This window comes from Pelodiscus sinensis, chromosome 19, assembly GCF_049634645.1.
Source record: "Pelodiscus sinensis isolate JC-2024 chromosome 19, ASM4963464v1, whole genome shotgun sequence".
Taxonomy (NCBI): Eukaryota; Metazoa; Chordata; order Testudines; family Trionychidae; genus Pelodiscus; species Pelodiscus sinensis.
The window spans coordinates 12676261-12692852 of NC_134729.1; the positions used below are offsets into that span (position 1 = coordinate 12676261).

The 16592-nt window shown below is 63.1% G+C and overlaps 1 protein-coding gene across 3 annotated transcripts; it reads right to left on the minus strand.

Moving 5' to 3' along the window:
• Nucleotides 1-2059: 2059 nt before the first annotated feature.
• On the minus strand, nt 2060-15927 carry ZNF653 (zinc finger protein 653). 3 transcript variants are annotated; one of them, XM_075902347.1, is made up of 9 exons: nt 15553-15924; nt 11691-11734; nt 7137-7352; nt 6415-6993; nt 5531-5699; nt 4789-4900; nt 3938-4052; nt 3224-3323; nt 2060-2742 (listed from the first exon to the last, which is right to left on the minus strand). In XM_075902347.1, the coding sequence occupies exons 1-9, from the start codon at nt 15855-15857 to the stop codon at nt 2565-2567; spliced, it is 1818 nt and encodes a 605-aa protein (XP_075758462.1). In that variant the 5' UTR covers nt 15858-15924; the 3' UTR covers nt 2060-2564. The 3 variants fall into 3 exon arrangements, 2 of the variants coding, with proteins under 2 accessions (XP_075758462.1, XP_075758463.1); XM_075902348.1 differs by having other exon boundaries at nt 2720-2859; nt 15553-15925; XR_012896655.1 differs by lacking the exon at nt 2060-2742 and having other exon boundaries at nt 3289-3323; nt 3938-4086; nt 15553-15927.
• Between the last annotated feature and the right edge of the window lie 665 nt (nt 15928-16592).

Genomic DNA, 16592 nt, shown 5'->3' on the forward strand with positions numbered 1-16592 from the left:
TCCACCACCAGCACAGCCTGCGGCCCAGCTCACCTCCCTTCCTCCCGGACAGACTTTAACGCCCTCCAAGAGCCTGTCCCACCAGGGCACTTTCCCTGCTGCCGAACGGCAAGGGAAGGGGGGAGGCTGCCGAGCCAAACTCCCGTTGCAAAGGGGGTAACTGCTTCTGCTGCACGGCCGTCTTACTAAACGGGGCAGGTGTTTACGGGGGGCTCGGCTCTGGGCCGCAGCAGGCAGGGCTTTGGGCGCCAGCCCCCAGCTCGTCTGAACGGTTGAATATTGGACAGCTGCAGGGTGGCGTTACCACTCTCGCTGCTTTGGGCTCCTTTAGTCTACCTCCATGAATCCAGCTGCCCCCCCTCCCGTTCCCCAGACAGCCAGAGCCCAGGCTCCCCGCGCTACGGGGATTGTCGCTATCCAGACACCGACGCACGAGGGGCCTGAACTGCACCGCACCAGGCAGGGGCGGCCCGTGAGCCTAGGCAGACTAGATGGGCGCCGATCGTGCCTTCCGCCTGGAGCGCCAGCTGCTACAGCCGGCCTCGCCGCTCCTGCACGAAGGACCCCCTTGCGGGGCCACAGGCTGGAGGCAGGATCCTTGCCTGGGCTGCATTACAGCCCTGCAACAGCTCTGGGCACGCAGGTCGGAGCAGCTTTTGCTCTCTAGCTGGCTCCTTTCTGCTCCCCCCAAAGTCTTAGGCCTGGTCAGCTGACTGCCAGCGCTTCAGCTCAGGCTAAACCGAAGTGAGCTGGAGGATCCAAGGCAGTGTTCCCTCTCACCGTTTCCATCCATGTGCAGAATAAATTTTGTTCTGTGCACGGAGACATGTGCGGGTGTGCACCACCTGGAGCTACACACACTGCCGGCTGCGGGCGCTCTGCCAATCGGCTGGGCAGCACCCAAAACTCGCCTGGGTGGCCACCCAGGGAACACTGAACCAGGGCCACCCCTGACCCTGCCAGCCAGTCCTGCAGGCACTTTTCTTACAGTCCCAACACGCTTGTGCTGGCAGCCACGCTGAGACCCGGCCCAGCTCCCCCAGCCCCAGTGCTGAGACCCAGGCCAGCTCCCCCAGCCCCAGTGCTGGGACCCAGGCCAGCTCCCTCAGCCCCAGTGCTGGGACCCAGGCCAGCTCCCTCAGCCCCAGTGCTGGGACCCAGGCCAGCTCCCTCAGCCCCAGTGCTGGGACCCAGGCCAGCTCCCCCAGCCCCAGTGCTGAGACCCGGCCCAGCTCCCCCAGCCCCAGTGCTGGGACCCAGGCCAGCTCCCCCAGCCCCAGTGCTGAGACCCGGCCCAGCTCCCCCAGCCCCAGTGCTGAGACCCGGCCCAGCTCCCCCAGCCCCAGTGCTGAGACCCAGGCCAGCTCCCCCAGCCCCTGGCCTGCCCCGAGATCTGAAAGGAGGCGAATGCCCCACTGCCAATCTACCACGATGCAGCCTTTTGCCTCTAGAGGGCGCTGGTTCCAGTCCAGCCCACGGAGCGGCAGGGAACGGGACATGGGCCCTTTCCCCTGGAGCAGCCTGTGGCCAAGTGCTGCCCGTCTAGCGTAACAGGCAGAAGGGGAGCAAAGAGGGAGTGAGGCAGAATGGGCACAGCTCACAGCTGGGAGCCCGGGCAGAGCCCCAGGGTGGGGAAAGGGAGGCAGGATGGAGACCTGGCTCCCCCTCTCCCCTGACTAGAGAAGCAGCCACCAGGTTGCCAAAAGTGACATCAGCAGGGGCGCTGCTGCCACCCAGCGTGCCCCCCGGCCTGCCCAGGCAGCACCCTGCCCTGGCGAGGCTCAGGCAGCTCTGGGGCGCACCGGGAAGGGTTTCCCCACCTGCGGAGAACCCAAACCCCGGCAGCCAGCTCTGGGCACAGCAGGGCGCAGGCCCCCCCCCCGGTGGGGGAACAACCGGTGCCGGCCTTTGCGCTCTGGCGGCAGGTCACACGGCAGGTGCTGTGCCAGGCAACCGTGGGCACACGGCTGGCGGTTTGACGGCACGGCCGCACCCAGCCCTCCCCGCCCCCGCCCAGGGCACCGCCTGCTGGGGCGGAAGATGCCAGGAACCAGGCGGATAAAAGTAGTGTCGGTTTAATGGTCGGGGCGTTTTGTTCACCATCTTGGTGTGGCTGCCAAGTCCCCTCCCCCCGCCACCGACCTCCAGGCCGGGGGAAGGAGCCACGGGTGGCATTTCGCTCTCCCTGCAGTCTGAGCAGGCCAGGACGCGCCCCTTTCTGCACGAGGCCCAGCACGTCCCCCTCTGTGCACTCGACGCTGCAGCCCCCACGGCCTGGACACTAAAAGCAGGCGGAAAACTAGCCCCCTGCCACGCCCTGGCCAAAGCAGGGGGCAGCCTGCGGCGGAGGCCACGACATTTCACACACACACTCACATGCTGCCTGCGCCGGGCTCGGCCCCCACTCTCCTGGCTGGGGAGGGCCCGTGCCCCCCCCGGGGCACTGTGATCTGCCCCCGCATCGCGGCCCACAGGCTGGGGAAGGGAAGGGAGGCGGCAGAGGGGCCCCCGGCAGGGAAATAAATAAAACGGTGCGAGGCTCCGGGCGGACGCCCCCGCCGGGATCACGTGGCCTTGTGATCCGGGTGGCTCTTTAGCTTGTGGAATTTGACGCTGTCCAGCTTTTCGAAGCGCTTGCCGCAGTGCTCGCAGGTGAAGTTGTACTGCACCTCCGCCGTGTGCTTCTTCATGTGCCAGTTGAGGGACGCGCGCTGCCGGCACTGGTACCCGCAGATCTCGCACCTGGCGGGGGGCACAACGCCGTCACGCGGGCCGCAGCGCTGGCACCCGCCCCAGGGCCCTCGTGAGCCGAGCGCTCCCCATCTCAGCCTGGGCGTGGCATGTTCCGCTTCCTGTCAACTGTCAGGCAGCGTTACTATGTGCTGGGAACAGCCCCCCACGCTCCGCCCCGCCCCAGAAGTGGCTGCATCTCAGCACCAGACAAGGGATCTCTGTTAGAGCTGCCACACCCCACCCAGAAGCGGCCGCATTTCAGCGCCTGGCGAGGAGTCCCTGTACGAACAGGTGCCGCAGCCTGCCCCAAGGCAGCTGCAATTCAGCAGAGAAGGCCTTTGGGGCAAAACAGCCTCGTTAGCAGTGTCACTAATAGAAGGCTCATTCTCCTCCCGCCCTGCCCATCCCCTGGCCATGGCTCGGTGTTGGCACACGCCTGCAGTGGGTCCTTCCATGGGGCACCCGTGCGCCCCGACTCGCCCGCACGTACTGGAGGGGCGTCTCGCCCGTGTGCGTCCGGCGATGCACCTCCAGGTGATTCTTCCTCTTAAACGATTTCCCGCAGGTCTCACAGGTAAATTCCCGGACACCTGCAGGGCACAACGCACAGAGTCACACGGGGAGGGGACACGCCAAGAGCCACAATCAAGGGACCTCAGCAGGACAACCCAGGCTCTTGCTCTGCCCGCACCCGGCCTGACACCCCCAGCAAGCAGACCCTCAGCCTGCCCGGAGGGGGGCTCCAACCCAGCTGGGCTTTGTCTCCCACACAGGCCGTCTGCAGCGCCAGCCGAGAAAGCGACGTTCTTTGCTCAGGCAGGAGAGAGCCCTGCCTTGAAATCAAGAGGTCGTGGGTTGGACCCCACAGACAACCCAGCAGGGGGGTGACCACGGGGGTGCCCTGAGGGTTCCTGCGTAGGCAGGACTCTCCTGAAGAAGGGTTTCCATCGAGTGCCCGTTTGTCGACTCCCCCATGATCATAAGGGGGGAGGTGAAAGTGACAGCTGATCCTAGGGGAAACCCAGACAGACCCAGCCTGCGCCGGTGTCATGCACGGAGCGGGGCCGGAGGGCTAGGCGGAGAGCACCGTGTGGCAGGCGCTGCTGGCTGCACAGGGAGCCAGCGCCCCCCGGGCACAGTGCGGACCCAAGGGCAGCAGGACACGGGGCGGCGAGGGTACCGGGCAGGAGTCCGGGACACGCACCTGAGTGAATGATCATGTGTCTGCGGAGGTGGTTGGACAGGTAGAACTTCTTCCCGCAGCCCGGGTGGGGACACACTTTTGTTTTCCCTTTGCGGTGCACGAGGTTAACGTGATTCTAGAGAGACGAGGACAGCGGGGGAATAGACGGGCTACACCGCGCCCCCGACACACTCTGGTCACAGCAGAGGCCGCGACAGCCCCCCGATCACAGGCAGGACCCCCCCCCCAACAGCTCTCCCCCCGCCCTCGGCAGCCAGACCTGGCACTACCCGCTACCCTGCCCACCCCGCCAAACTCTCTCACCTCAGCCTATGCCCAGAGATTTCCTTCCCCTTCCCACAGACGCAGATGCTGTCTGGGGTTGCACCCAGGCGGTGCTGTTGAATGATGGGCAAAGGGCCACGTGGACGGCCGAGATGAGCTAAGAACCTTGGCTAGAGGCTGAGCCAGGCCTCGTCCGGCCCTCGCCCTCTGTGCAGATGGGGAAACTGAGGCAAAGAACGGCAAAATGACTTGCCGCAGGTCCCCCCACCAGTCTGTGGCAAAGCAAAGCTAGTGCCCTAGACACCGAGCCCTGCTCCCTCGCTGGCCCCGGCTCCAGGGACTAGGCCCTGCTCATGCGGAGAGATCTGGCCAAGCGCTGTCAAGTGCCCCAGCACAAGGGAAAGCGGCTGCCCAGAGTCACCGCTCGAGCTCCCGTGGCAGAGAACCACCCGGCGGCCCCAGCGATCCAGCCCCTTTCCCCGGCTCGGGGGGTCTGAACGCCGCTCGGCCAGGCCCCCTGGAGCAGCCCCTCAACCCCCCGCCGCCCCCAAGCAGGCCGGTGGAAAACGGACGCGTCCGACTCATACCTGGAAGCTGCTAAGTGCGACGTAGACCTGGCTGCATCCCTCGTAAGGGCAGTGGAACATTTCCAGCATCCCGTCGGCGTCCATCACGCGGCCCCGTCTGCTCCGCCGCCGCCTGGCAGGGACAGCAGTGAGGCGCGGGCAGGGGAAGGCAACGGGTCGCTGGCCTCCCCTCCGAGCACCCAGACACGGATGCTCCCTGCATCCCGCCCAGCTCCCCCCAGACCGGGCAAGGGAACGGCGGTCCTGCGCCGAGGGGGAAGGGACAGCAGAAGCCGGCAGTCCTGCCTCTTCTCTGACCCATCGCAGCGCCACTGGGCCTTTGTGGGAGCTGGGCCCAGCTCCCGCTGGGCGAGGTAAAAGGCAGCAAGCGGCCAGGGGCCTCCCGCCCCAGGACCGGGCAGACAAGCCAGCTAGGTGTAGGCGCGGGCTGGGGAGAGGGGGCCGCTGTGGAGGAAGCAGCAGAAGCCTCCGAGGCAGAGGCGTGGGGAGGGGGCAGACGCCCCCGGTTTACCCGTCCCGATTGAGGCTGTTCAAGTGACACATGCAACTCACGGAAAAGGGAAGGAGCTGCTAGGAGCCTCACTAATGCAGTTGGCCAGATCTCTGCCTCCCCCCGCCCCCAGCTTGCCCAAGTGGGGAAACTGAGGCACGAGCGGGGTCTGCTGCTGGGTTTGCGGAGACTTTGGCCACGGTACAGAGAGCTAACCACTCCGCAGCGCTGCCCCGTCGTCACGACACTCACTTCTCCGGCTCCTTGGGAATCTCGTAGATGATGGCCGACATGTCGTTGCTGTCCAGCTCCTCCGGCTCCAGCTCCGTGTTCCCGTGGGCTGGCTCCAGCTCTTCCAGCATCTCCATTTCCGGCGGAGGCTGCAGCTCCTCCTTTTTGAGCCCATAAAGGTCTTCCGTTTCTGCCGCCACACAGCAGGCGTGAGACAGCCGTGGGGTCAAACGCCTGCCGCCGCGCAGCTCTTCAGACACAAGGCCGTGACCAGACACAAGGCCATGACCACACGGGTTCCCCCCGCCCCGCCCTGCCAAAGTAGGGAAGAGCCCCTGACATGCAGCTAGTTCTGGTGCGGAGCACAGCGGCTGTCTCACACCGCACAGAGGCAGGGCAGGAAGAGGACAGCCCGGCAGCCAGCTGCCCCTACTGGGGAGGCGAAACGCAGCTACCCCACGGCGAATGTTTAATGAGGAGTGAAGTGACCTGGGGATTTTAATGGGACACACGAGCGGGGCCCGAATTCCACAACACGGTGAGTCAGCCACAGAATTCTCCCGTCCAGCAGTGGCACCCCTGGGACATCAGGCAGGGGGCAGCGCCCCCCATGAACCCCTCACCCCACAGCTCAGCGCCGTGCTGGGGCACCGGGGTCACTCGTGTGGGGAAAGCGCCCCCTACGGAACCCCACACACCAAGCCCAAGCCTTACCCCGGGTAACCGGAGTCGGCACTGACCCAGCGGGCAGAGCGCCCCCTCCCGCGAGCCCCGGTGCGACCCTGGGAGAAGGGCCCCCGGACGCGCAGTGGCATGTCTCTTGGCTCTCTCCTGCCAGTGCCGACCGAGCAGCCCCGCTTCACCGGGGACACGGCAGCAGGGCCCCGAGCGCTGGGCCCAGCTACCTGTTTTGGTTTCGACGCGCTCCCCGCTCTCCACCAGCGCCCCGCTGCCAGGCTGCATGTGCTCCGGCTCCGTCTGGGTGTAGGCGGCGACGCCCTCGATCACGGCGCAGGGCATGTCCTCGCCGCCGCCGCTGGTGACGTTGAGCTGGATGCTCTCGGCCGTCAGGGCGTCGTAGCCGGGCCCGGCGATGATGATCACCTGGGAGCCCTGCATCACGCCCTGCACGGGGCAGCTGGCCACCACCTCCCCCAGCGTGTCCTGCGCCACGTTCTCAAAGAGCGTCCCATGGCCCGCGCCCACCTGCATGGGCATGGGGACGCACACCACCGTCTCCATGCTCTCCGGGCCGTTGAGCGGCGGGTTGTGACACAGGCCGGTGCCCGGCTCAGCCGCCAGGCTCTCCAGGGGGTGCTCGAAGGGGATGTGGATGCCGTCCTGCGTGATGAGGCCGCTGCTGCTCCGGCCGTCGGCAGCCGCCAGCGGGGCCTTGGCCTGGCGGCTCTCGGGCTGCTCCTCCGACCCCGAGCTGGAGCTCTCCTCGGAGGAGTCCGAGCTCCCCGCCCTCACGCCAGCGCCAGCTGCAGAGGAGAGCGCAATCAGCGGGCACGGGGGAGAGGCTTGGTGGGCGACGCTCCTCCTCCTGCCCGGCATCGCCCTGCATCCCCGACAGGCAGCACTAAGCGCTACCCTGGCCCCCCCGGGACACCTCTCCCCCCCTCACCGTCGTCGCTCTCGTTCTCGGAGTCGCTGAGCGGCTTGAGCGGGGAGTGCAGGTCCTGGAAGTAGCGGTGCCCGGCCTCGCACTGCCACACGGCCGTGGTGTACAGCCCGAAGGTGGGATCCAGCTCGGACAGGTGGGGCTCGTAGGGGCAGCGGTTCTTGTGGTCCTCGTACCAGATCACCATGTTCTTCAGGCAGTTCACGTTCCGCCTCCTTCCTTGGGGGGAGCAGAGGGGGGAGAGGCATGTGAGTCGACCGATGGGGCGCGCCTACTGCGAGCCGAAGGGGGGGGGGAAGCACCACGGTGGGTCAAACCATCTGCCAGGAGAGAGCTCTGTCAAGTGATCAGCCCTTCGCCAGGAGAACAGGCTGTGTGTGTCGGAGCTACTCCCCCGCTAAGACCCCAGCACCCTTGGTTCCAGGGGCCCCGGCTGCTACCGCCCAGGCTGCAGCAGGGGCGTCCTGCTACCCACCACCCCCAGCCCTGCCTGGGGAAGGCCCCTGTCCTTTGGATGCTGACAGGAGCAGAGGAGGGCGAACCCTGCCACTCAGAGGGGGGGCGGGAACCTGCTTCTAGACTGACAGCCGCACACAAGCCTGCCAGGCACACTGGGCAAACTGCAGGCGGCTTTGGCTGCGCCGGGGCATCCGTGCAGAATGAGCCTCCGGGGGAAGCCTGTTGAGTACACAGGCCAGGCCGTGGGCAGAGGCGCCCGGGGCGTGCGGGGGGTGGCTCATGGGGCGGGGGGGAGCAGGAGCCACGGCAGGCTGACAGTCCCAACTGCAATTGCACAAGCGCCCCGGCACTGCGGCCTGGCTGCCATCACCCTCGGGCAGGAGCACAACCGGCTCGAAGATCACTGAACGAGGGCGCGGCCGGCGGCGTCTGCAGGGGTCCGTCGGGGGACCAAGCCCATTAGGATTCTCACAAATGATTTGGAGAGGCGGGTGGGGAGGACCCTGACCGAGAGCAAGTCAGGAGGGGTCGCAAGCACCTTGGAGGCCAGCACTGGAATTCCTGACCCCCCAGACCCATTGGAGAGTCCGGCCTGAAACCCACCAGACCAAATTCAGCCAGGACGGGTGCAACGCCGCCCCATTGGGAAGGGACCGGCACATCACAGCTAGGAAATGGGGAAAACTAGCCCGTCTCTACATGAACGCAAGTCAGCAAGGGGACTAATACCATCCTGGGTGTATTAGTAGGAGTGTCCCACGGCCGAGCTGGGCGGTGACTGACCTTTAGGAAAGATGTGGGAAAACTGGAGACTCCGGAGGAGAGCAATGCGGTGACAGCCCCCCTCATGCCTTAGATTTGGCTTATTTATGCAAAATAGGTACAACTGGTAAACACGTGATCATAGCACCTGGTACTGAAATCCATTTTGAACCTGGGATTTTTCCATGGGGGGTGGGGAGGGGGGGAGACACGTAAAACAAAGGATTCCCACCCTGGGGGAAAGTCTCCGTAAGCAATGGGAAGCCATGCGCGCTCTGTGGCTGGCCTTTGAAAGTGCCTGACACATCCTGAAAGGCTGGAGACCCATGCCACAGTAAAGGGGTTGGTCTCTGCTTTGAGCAGCTGCCTTGAATCGTGGAATCCTAGAACTGGAAGGGACCTCAAGAAGTCATCATGTCCTGTCCCGGCCCTCACAGCAGGACCAAGCACCCTCTAGATCATCCCTGCCAGGTGTCTGTCCAACCTGCTGTGAAATATCTCCAGAGACGGAGTCTCCACAACCTCCCTGGGCAATTTATTCCAGTGATTCACCACCCTGACAGGCAGGAAGTTTTTCCTGATGTCCAGCCTAAACCTTCCTTGCTGCAATTTAAGCCCTTTGCTTCTTGGCCTGTCCTGAAAATAACAGCAGCTTAGGGTCAGAATTTGCATGTCCCAAGTTTCTCAGTAAACGAGCACCAGCTCTGCGTTTTCCGATTTAGTGACTTACTCAGATCTGTTCTCTCTCGCAGCCCCTTAAATCTCACTTTGTACTTAACAAAACCACTTCTGCTTGCTAAAGGGCCCAGTGTAACTAACTGGTAGCTGGGTGGAACACCCAGCGTGCATCTCTCTCTGACAAAGGGGGCTTACCTGAAGAGCTTTCACCGCAGTGAAAACCAGATTTCTTTGGGGGTCTGAGCCCTTTGGGGGTTGGTTTCCTGGGTGCTGGGCCCTAGAACCGCATCCTCCCAGCGCTGAAATGGTTCAGTGTCTGTGCTGCTCTGCAGGGGGGCAGTTACCCCAAGTCTGTGCCGGGTCTGGGGGAGACCAGAGGATCTGGCCCAGCAGGAGAAGGTGGCAGGGAGGCCCGGAGAGTAAGAAGGCGGGTGTCAGTGGCGTGATCAACGCACCGGGGAACAGTCCCAAGGGCATTTCTGTGACTGCACCCAACACAAACGCAAATGGTGAAAGATTTTAAACCCCGCCCCATGGGGAAAGCTTACAAGTCGGGGCACGTTCAGTCCTGAGAAACGCCGAGGGAGGGGGACCCAGGCTAAGGGCTATTACAAGGAGGCAGGGGATCAGTTGCTCTCTACATCCACTGACGGCAGGACAAGAAACAAGGGGCTTACCCTGCAGCAAGGGAGACAGTGGTTAGACATTAGGGCCGACTTCCTCCCTCTCCGGGGAGCTAAGCTTGGGAACAGGCGGCCAAGGGAGGCTGGGGATCCCGACACTGGAGGTTGTTACAGAGGCTGGGCACACGCTCATCGGGGATGGTCCGTTTGCTGCTGCCTCGGCACAGCGGTCAGGACTTGGTGCGCGTGCGAGCGAGCTCCCAGCCCACCTTGCTATGACTGAATGGCACTGCCACCACGTTCAGCTGGAGAAGTCCCATCCCTGCGGAGACTCCCAGCCCCTAGAGAAATGACAGCTCCTTCCCCAGCTGGGCTCTAGTTTGAGCTCAGGAGGGAGCAGTGACAGCCCCTCTGCGCCAGTCACAGTCCTTCCCTGTCCTGCCGACAGAGCCCTGTAGACCGCTTGTAACGGTACCAGGAGATGAGGAGGCACTGCCGGAGGTGGGCAGGTTCACACCGGCGCTGCGGCCTCGCAGCTATTCATCTCAAAGCAACGGTCTCCTTCAGCTGTTACGATGCTGGAAACGGCCCCCGGCAGGCTGCGACAGCAACAGACACCGGGCAGATTGGCTCCCCGTTTTGTTAACGCCTGTAATGCACCAGGCCCTCTGCCTTCCCAGAGGAGATCTGCCTCGGGGGTCCTACATCCCACCGTGTCCACTGTCTGCGCTGTGAACATCGGCAGCTTACAACCTACATTTCTAGGGCTTTTTTCCTCCGTGAAAATGCAGCCACCTCTGGGGAGAACACAGCCTCTGCCCAAAGGGCACACAGCACTGGTGCATGGCTTGTGGTGGAGGCGGGAATGTTATGACTAAGGCAGCAGGTAAACCCTTTGAAAGTGTCATCGGACCCAATGCCCGTCTCACGGTGGTATTCATACAGCCCCGGCATGGTACCGGAGCACCTCCCAGCCATGAATATGATTGGCTTTGCTAACCTCCTAGCTCAGGGCAGGACTACACAGACGGCAAACTGAGTCAGAGAGGTTAAGTGACATGCCCAAGGCCACCCAGGGAGTCTGTGGCAGAGCTGGGGTTTGAACCCAGGGCTGGCCAGTTCTACTCTTGTGCGCTAACCGCTGGCCCATCCTCCCCTGCAGGGCAGGGGTTTAAGATTTGAAGCTCTGACACACACAGAAAGCTGCAGGACTCCCTCAGCGCTGGGCCAAGCTAGGCTTTAGGGTTTTCCCACCCGCCACCGAGGCTGCCCAGCCAGCCTGGCAGCATGAACAGCCTGAGAAAGGGCTCCCAGATCTCCGCTCAGCAGCCGTTCTTCGCTAGCTGGATCCCTCCAGAACCGCCCCAGGGACTCCACTGCCCCTCATGGACACCTTCGGGGAGCACGCTGCCTTGGGGGGCTCTCACTCCACGTCGGGCCAGGGATTTCTGCTTTACTTGTCCCCCCCGTAAAATAAACCACCAGCCTCTCCCGCCTGTGGGCGCCCGGGGTCAGACCTGGTAAAACAGCCTGCATCCAACACGACCGCGGCAAACCCTTAGGACGTCTGGACGCTAGCTAGGAGGAGGCCGTCTGGCTCAGCAGCTCTCACGCACCAGGGCAGCCGGAGACACACGGACGAGTATTTATTGTCACAGCACTCACCGGGGCAAGGCCCAGTACGTGATTATTTACGGTATTACAGCAGCCCTGCTGAGCTCTCGTCGCCGGGGGCAATTCATTAGGTGTTGCATAGCAGCACCAGGGAACCCCCCCTCCCCGATGGCCCACATTTTACTAGGTGCTGTACATTGTGTATTACGGTAGCACCTACATGCGGCAGCACAGTCCCAACCACAGAGTGCTGGCTATTAGGTGGATTGCAGTAGCAGTAGAGCGCCAGGGAGCTGCTGTAAGAGCAGCTGGCTAGGCTAGCAGAGGGTTGCAGGAACAGGGGCCGGGTGCCGGCACAGATCTCTAAGCTGTTCTTTGAACTCTCCCATTCAGGCGGGATCCCCCAGTACAAGACACTTACTTTTCTTGCGTTTGGGCTTTTTAGGGATTTGTTCCCATGGTTTCCTGCAACAGAAAGAGAGAGAGAGAGCCCAGATTCAGCATCGGGGTTTATGCTCCAGCCCCCAATGCTGCCGTTATCAGGGTAGCTCAGCATCTTGTCACAGAGAAGGCAGGTATCACCACTCCACCCTCCCCCGCTTTATGAAAATTGGCTTATGAATATGCATGACAAAGGTGTGCCGTGCAAAGGCAGCCACGTACCATCAGTTGTCAAGTCGGAACCTGTGCACCCTGTGGGCGTGCATGGACCGTTCTTGTCCATGAAGTGGGAAACTGGTTTTAATTCTGAACGTGCTAACGAAAGCCACAGGGACACTCTTGGAACGTAACGGCTCAGTATCCAAACCAACAACCTGTGAACAGTCGTGTTTGTCCTGCAAGCCCAAATTGGTTGGTCCTAGAAAGGCATGTGACCATGCTTCCTTGTACTGGAATCCATCTTGAATTGGGTACTTTTTCCACAGGGATGGGTAGCCTACACAGAGGGGTCCCCCACCCCGGGGGAACAGCCAGGTAAGGAATGGAAAGCTATCAAGCCTTCGCCTTCAGCTGGCCTAAGAAAGTGCCTCGCCCGATTTCTAACATCCCTACTTTACCGTGTAATTGAATAGTCTATTATCCTCCTGAATTCTTATCGGTTACTCGACTATTCTATAGTCTCCGGGGGCACGGCCGGCAGCCAGGGTGCTCCGGCCCACTCAGAAGCAGCAGCGTAGGGAGACAGTTTGCGAGGGGAGCTAGTTTAAAGACCAGAGGTGGCAGCAGCCCCTGTCCACAGGGGGTCCAAGCTCCCCAAGAACAGAGGTTACTGGGTGGGGGGTGGGGAGGCTGCCATGAAGCAGCCTCTGTCCGCTGCGGCTCAGACTGGCTGTGGGCAGTAGCTGGTCTGGCAGCAGCCCCTTTCTGGAGGGGTCCCAGCTCATGGCAGACTGAGGCTGCTTTGTGGCAGCCTGCCCCCGCCAGCGCAGGCAGAGGTTGCTTCACTCCTAAGAGGCAGGCAGCACTTCGGAACCAGTGCTGTGGGGAACAAGCTTCTAAGCCAGCTCCCCCTAGCACCAGCTTCGCCTTCACACACACTTGCTGCCTCCGGGACAGAGGCAGCAAGGGGAGAGGGGAATGCCAGTCGTCAACAAGGGTAACCGATAAGCCTAGGCGTATCAGTTAATCGTATGGTCAACGACTCGTTTAGATCCCTGGTAACAAGGAACTCTAAAGAACTGACAAAAGCTGTAAACCCAGGCCAGTGCCACTGCTTAGGGGTAAGAATTGTCATGTCACAGGTTGCTTAGTGGAGTAGAATTAGCAGGCTTCTTTGGTTCATTTTAACTTAGCAACTTCCTCTGATGTGTGTTCACTTGCAGTCACTTCACTACTACCTTTTATGCTTGATGCGTTTGGTCTTCTTGGGGTGGGGGTGGCGCCTGTGTTCCTGGGCACTGAGCTGAAAACCCGACTCTGTGCCTTGGCTGTGGGAGAACAAAGCTTCTGGCCCAGCAGGACAGAGTGACAGGGAACCCCAGAGGGCAAGTAGTTGGGCTTGATGACCACACCAGGGGGCAACCCCAAGGGGAGTTCTGTGACCTAACCCATCACAGCAGGGCTGTGCTGTTACTCCCCACTTTTACAGATGGGGAAACTGAGGCATGACGACTTGCCCCGCGCCTTATGCAAGGCAGCTCCCAGAGAGAAATTCCCAGGAGCAGGGTTTCCTGGCAACTCTGATCACGGGCAAAGGCTACATACTGACTCGGTTTTAAGACTACATAAAGAGCTTTGCTGCAGTAATCCGCACCAGGAGCGACCGCCATCACCAGGGATATCTTGGTAACCCCTCTGCCTGGAAGCCAGACCCCGCATTCATGTTCTTTTGTGGAAGAAATAACCTCAAGTGTTTAGCTCCCCGGCTGGTGAAAGCCCTTTGCTCCCAAACTCTCTCAGAGAGCAGAGCCAAAGACTGTGGATATAAATGCGAGCGACCACAAAATCCAGCTGACTAGAGGCTACCCAATGGGAGGATGCCCTTAGTACAGCCAGGCCACAAAGAACACTGCTCTGTGCCAATACAGAATAAACCCGGGCATTCGTTGTGGCAGGCTACCACCTAAGGAACTTCACAGAATGTAAGGCCAGATTAGCTTGTCAGACCTGTATCTCACAGGTCACTACGGACGCTCCTGAGATGAGCCCGACAGCTTTAGTTAGATCAAAGAACTTTAACCGTCAGGAGACTAAACTGAGCCGCAGGCGGCGACCAGGAGAGACCAAAGTGCCACCAGTGCCCCAGTGATGGCAGGGAATTGTTTACATGATGCATGCGCAGATGAGCCCAACAGGTGAGCCATGCTCCCCGCACTTGCTGTATTCGCGGAGGCCCTGAAGCTGTAATGAAACACAGGCAGACGGCTCTGTACACCATCACAGACCCACAAGGGCTCAGATGGAGCAGCAGGAGAGCACAGACAACCTGCCCTCGCTCAGCACCTAGGATACGATATCCCAAGGGAAACCCTCTTGCTCTCGTGCTTTAGGGTAAGCATCAGGCGCTGGGACCAGGGTAGTATTGCCCCGGGAGATTTCTTCCCCTGCAGTCGCACAGCAGTTAGAAGGGCCGGTGCTCCGATGCGGGACGCAGACTGTGGCGCTAGTGTGACATAATGATCTCTTGCCGAGTGCAGAAGCAGCGCTGCTTTAAGATCGTTCTCATCTTTGCAGGACCATGTCCCACTGCGATTCAGTCATGCTCAAAGCACAACGGGGTATGCACTTAGATACGGCCACACCGGAGGTTTGCCAATGCAGCTGTGCGGGCCAACCCTCCCAGCGCTGAGCAGTTTATTCTGGCAAGAGCACGCTTTGGCTGGTAAAACAAGTTCCCAGAGCAAAATGTGCTGTAGTAGCAAAGTAGTGGCTCTGCTCAGATAACTCCATCCACATTACTGCTTTAGCTGGCCTGAAAGTGTTGTCAAAAATCAACACTTAACTGTACAGGCAGGATTCTTCACACATAACATCTTTCCAAAGCCCATCCTAGCCAAAGGTCACAAAGTACTTCATCAAATCTCAGCCGCCCAACTCCCCTGCTGCCACAGGGAACAGGGGGTCCAGGCAGGGGAGGCAGTTATGGGGATCCCAGGCAGGGGAAGAGATTGGGGGCCCCAGGGAATGGGGGACCCAGCAGGGGAGGCAGCTGGGGGGCCCCAAGAAACAGGGGGCAAGCAGAAGAGTCCAGGCAGGGAATGCAGTTGGGGGCCCCAGGGAATAGGGGGCCAAGCAAGGGGATCCAGGCAGGGGAAGAGGCTGGGGGGGCCACAGGGAACAGGGGGCCCAGGCAGGGGAAGGGGTGGGGGCCCGGGGAAGGGGAGCGGTCGGGGGGGGTCGGGGGGGCCCGGGAAGGGGAGCGGTCGGGGGGGTCTGGGGGGGCCCGGGAAGGGGAGCGGTCGGGGGGGCCCGGCAGGGGAAGGGGTCTGGGGGGGCCCGGGAAGGGGAGTGGTCGGGGGGGCCTGGGGGGCCCGAGAAGGGGGGTGGTCGGGGGGGGGGCCCGGGGAAGGGGGGGTGGTCGGGGGGGGGGGCCCGGGGAAGAGGGGCGGTCGGGGGGGTTGGGGGGGGGCCCGGGAAAGGGAGGCGGTCGGGGGGGTTGGGGGGGGCCCGGGGAAGGGGGGCGGTCGGGGGGGTTGGGGGGGCCCGGGGAGCCCGGGGAAGGGGGGCGGTCGGGGGGGGCCCGGGAAGGGGGGCGGTCGGGGCGGTCGGGGGGGGTCTGGGGGGGCCCGGGGAAGGGGGGCGGTCGGGGGGGTCTGGGGGGGTTGGGGGGGCCCGGCTCTCACCCGCGGCGGCCCGCGCGCTGCCCGCGCTCCAGCCCCAGCAGATAGGCCGCCAGTTTGGCGTCGCTCCAGCCGCTGCGGCGCCGCAGGTCGACCCAGGGCCCGTGCGCCTCGCCCAGGTACACGCGCCGCACGTCGTACTTCTTGCGGGACTCGAGGCGGCGCCGGGCGCGGTCGGACTCGGTCAGGCGGGGCCGCCCCCGGGCCTTGCGGCCGCCGGGCCCCGCCTCCCCCGCGCCGGGCCCCGCCTCTTCCTCCTCGGCCTCCTCCGCCTCGGCCGGCGCCGGGCCCCGCTGCGCCTCGCTCATCCCCCGCCCGCCGGCCGCGCCGAGCGGCCCCTCGTCAGCGCCCGCCGCCCCGGCGCAGGGGCAGTGACGTCAGCGACCCGCGACCCGCCGCTTCCGGTTCCGGACGAGGAGGGGCGGGATTTCCGCCCGCGCGCCGCCGCGCGAGAAAAGTCCCAGCGGTCTGCCCCGCGCGCTCACTCGGCCGGGTGAGAACGGCGCCTGCGCACCCAGCTGGCCGGCGGCTCCAGGTGGGCCCACAGTGCGCATGCGCCGGGAGAGGAGCCCCAGACGCAGGAGCGCCCGACGATACGCGCACCTGCACGCATTGCGCATGCGCTGGGTAGCTGGTCCTCCTCCCCCTTGCACACTCCTGGGTGCCTGCTTGCACCCCTCCCCCGCTCCCCCAAAGCAGACCCCTCCCCCCAGCCAGCTTCACAGAGCACCCCCCCCGGGCATCTACCTCATGCCCCCCAGGGCAGACCCCTCCCACTCCACACTGCCCTCCCAGGGGTCTGCCCCTCACACACTGCCATGGCCCCATCACCCCCCCTCAAGGGCCAGGCCCCCCTCTTGCCCCTCCACACCCTGCCCCCCAGGCCGCCCCAGAGAGACAGACCAACAGCTGCCCCCCCCCCGCCCCCCATGCTTAGGAGGGTCCCCTGCTGCAGATCCAGGCAGCAGAATCCTAGAGCTGGAAGAGGCCCCAGGAAGTCAGCGCATCCAGCCCCCTGCCGAGCCAGGACTTAAAAACCTCTA